Below are 1,167 nucleotides of genomic sequence, written 5' to 3'. Positions count from 1 at the left end.
CCCTTGGTTGACCCTTCTGCCCCCCAACACAGCAGAGCTACCAGCGAAGAGAATTGATCCATGACCATCAGCGTCGTCATCGTCGTCGTCATCATCATCAACATTGTCATCAGTTGGAGCTCTTGTCATTGTCATCATTATCGTCATCGTCATCATCATCATCTGTCATCGCCATCATCGAAAATGGACGTTAAATGGTGATAATTATGACGATATACATTAACGTTGTGTGTGTGATGATGATGACTATGATGATGATGGTGGTGGTGGTGATGACGACTATGATGACGACGATGTCGATGATGACAACAATGATGGTGACAATGATAATGATAGTGATGATGATGTTGATGAAGATGAGGATTATGATGATGATGATGATGATGATGCTGGCTATGGTGGTGGTGGTGGTGATGATGATGATGTTGATGATGATGATGATGTCCACTGTAGTCTTGTGCCACTGTAAGGAACAAACAGCCAATCGCTGCTGTTGTTCTTATTGTTGTTGTGTTTTATAAACCCTTGTTTGTTTCACTTTTGTTGCGGGGTCTCGGGGTCTCTACAGTGACGCATAACAATCACCTGTCTCTTTGTCTTCCTCTCCCGGGGGGGCGTAGGTGCACCACGAAAGCTATCGAATCGGCCATCAGTTCAAACCAATGGAAAAAGGCTGTCCAGATCCTTGAACTGCAGGACTCGTCCACCGTCACTAAGTACTACAAGAAGATCGCTGACCATTACGCTCAGGTCAAGGAGTACAAGGTGACGCTTTTATTTGTTTGTTTCTGCCATTTTTTTATTTTTCTTTTACTTACTCATTTCAGTTATTAGACTGTGGGCCATGCTGCAGCATTGCCTGGGAGAATTTTAAGTCAATCAAATCGATCCGAGTGCTTTTTTTTTTTTTTTTTTTTTTTTTGGAAGCCTTGTACTTATTCTATCAGTCTTTTTTGCTGAACTGCTTAGTTACAAGGGTGTAAGCTCACCATCCTATATATACATATATGTATATATAGGATGGGCTTCTTTCAGTTTCCATTTACCAAATCCACTCACAAGGGTTTGGTCGGCCCGAGACTATAGTAGAAGATACTTACCCAAGGTGCCACGTAGTGGGACTGAACCTGGAACCATGTAATTGAGAAGCATTTATTTATTTACTTA

The 1,167-nt window shown here is 42.0% G+C and overlaps 1 protein-coding gene across 1 annotated transcript in view; it reads left to right on the top strand.

Moving 5' to 3' along the window:
• The window catches only part of LOC106873882 (intraflagellar transport protein 172 homolog), a 94,584-nt gene that overhangs the window by 35,976 nt on the left and 57,441 nt on the right, over positions 1-1,167 (top strand). The window contains exon 22 of the mRNA XM_052977743.1: positions 621-765. Within this exon, the coding sequence (XP_052833703.1) occupies positions 621-765 (145 nt within the window). The remainder of the gene's footprint in view (positions 1-620; positions 766-1,167) is intronic.

Source organism: Octopus bimaculoides, chromosome 28 (assembly GCF_001194135.2).
Source record: "Octopus bimaculoides isolate UCB-OBI-ISO-001 chromosome 28, ASM119413v2, whole genome shotgun sequence".
Classification (NCBI taxonomy): Eukaryota; Metazoa; Mollusca; class Cephalopoda; order Octopoda; family Octopodidae; genus Octopus; species Octopus bimaculoides.
Note: the sequence above shows the minus strand (reverse complement) of the source record. Positions and strands in the feature narration are given on the sequence as shown.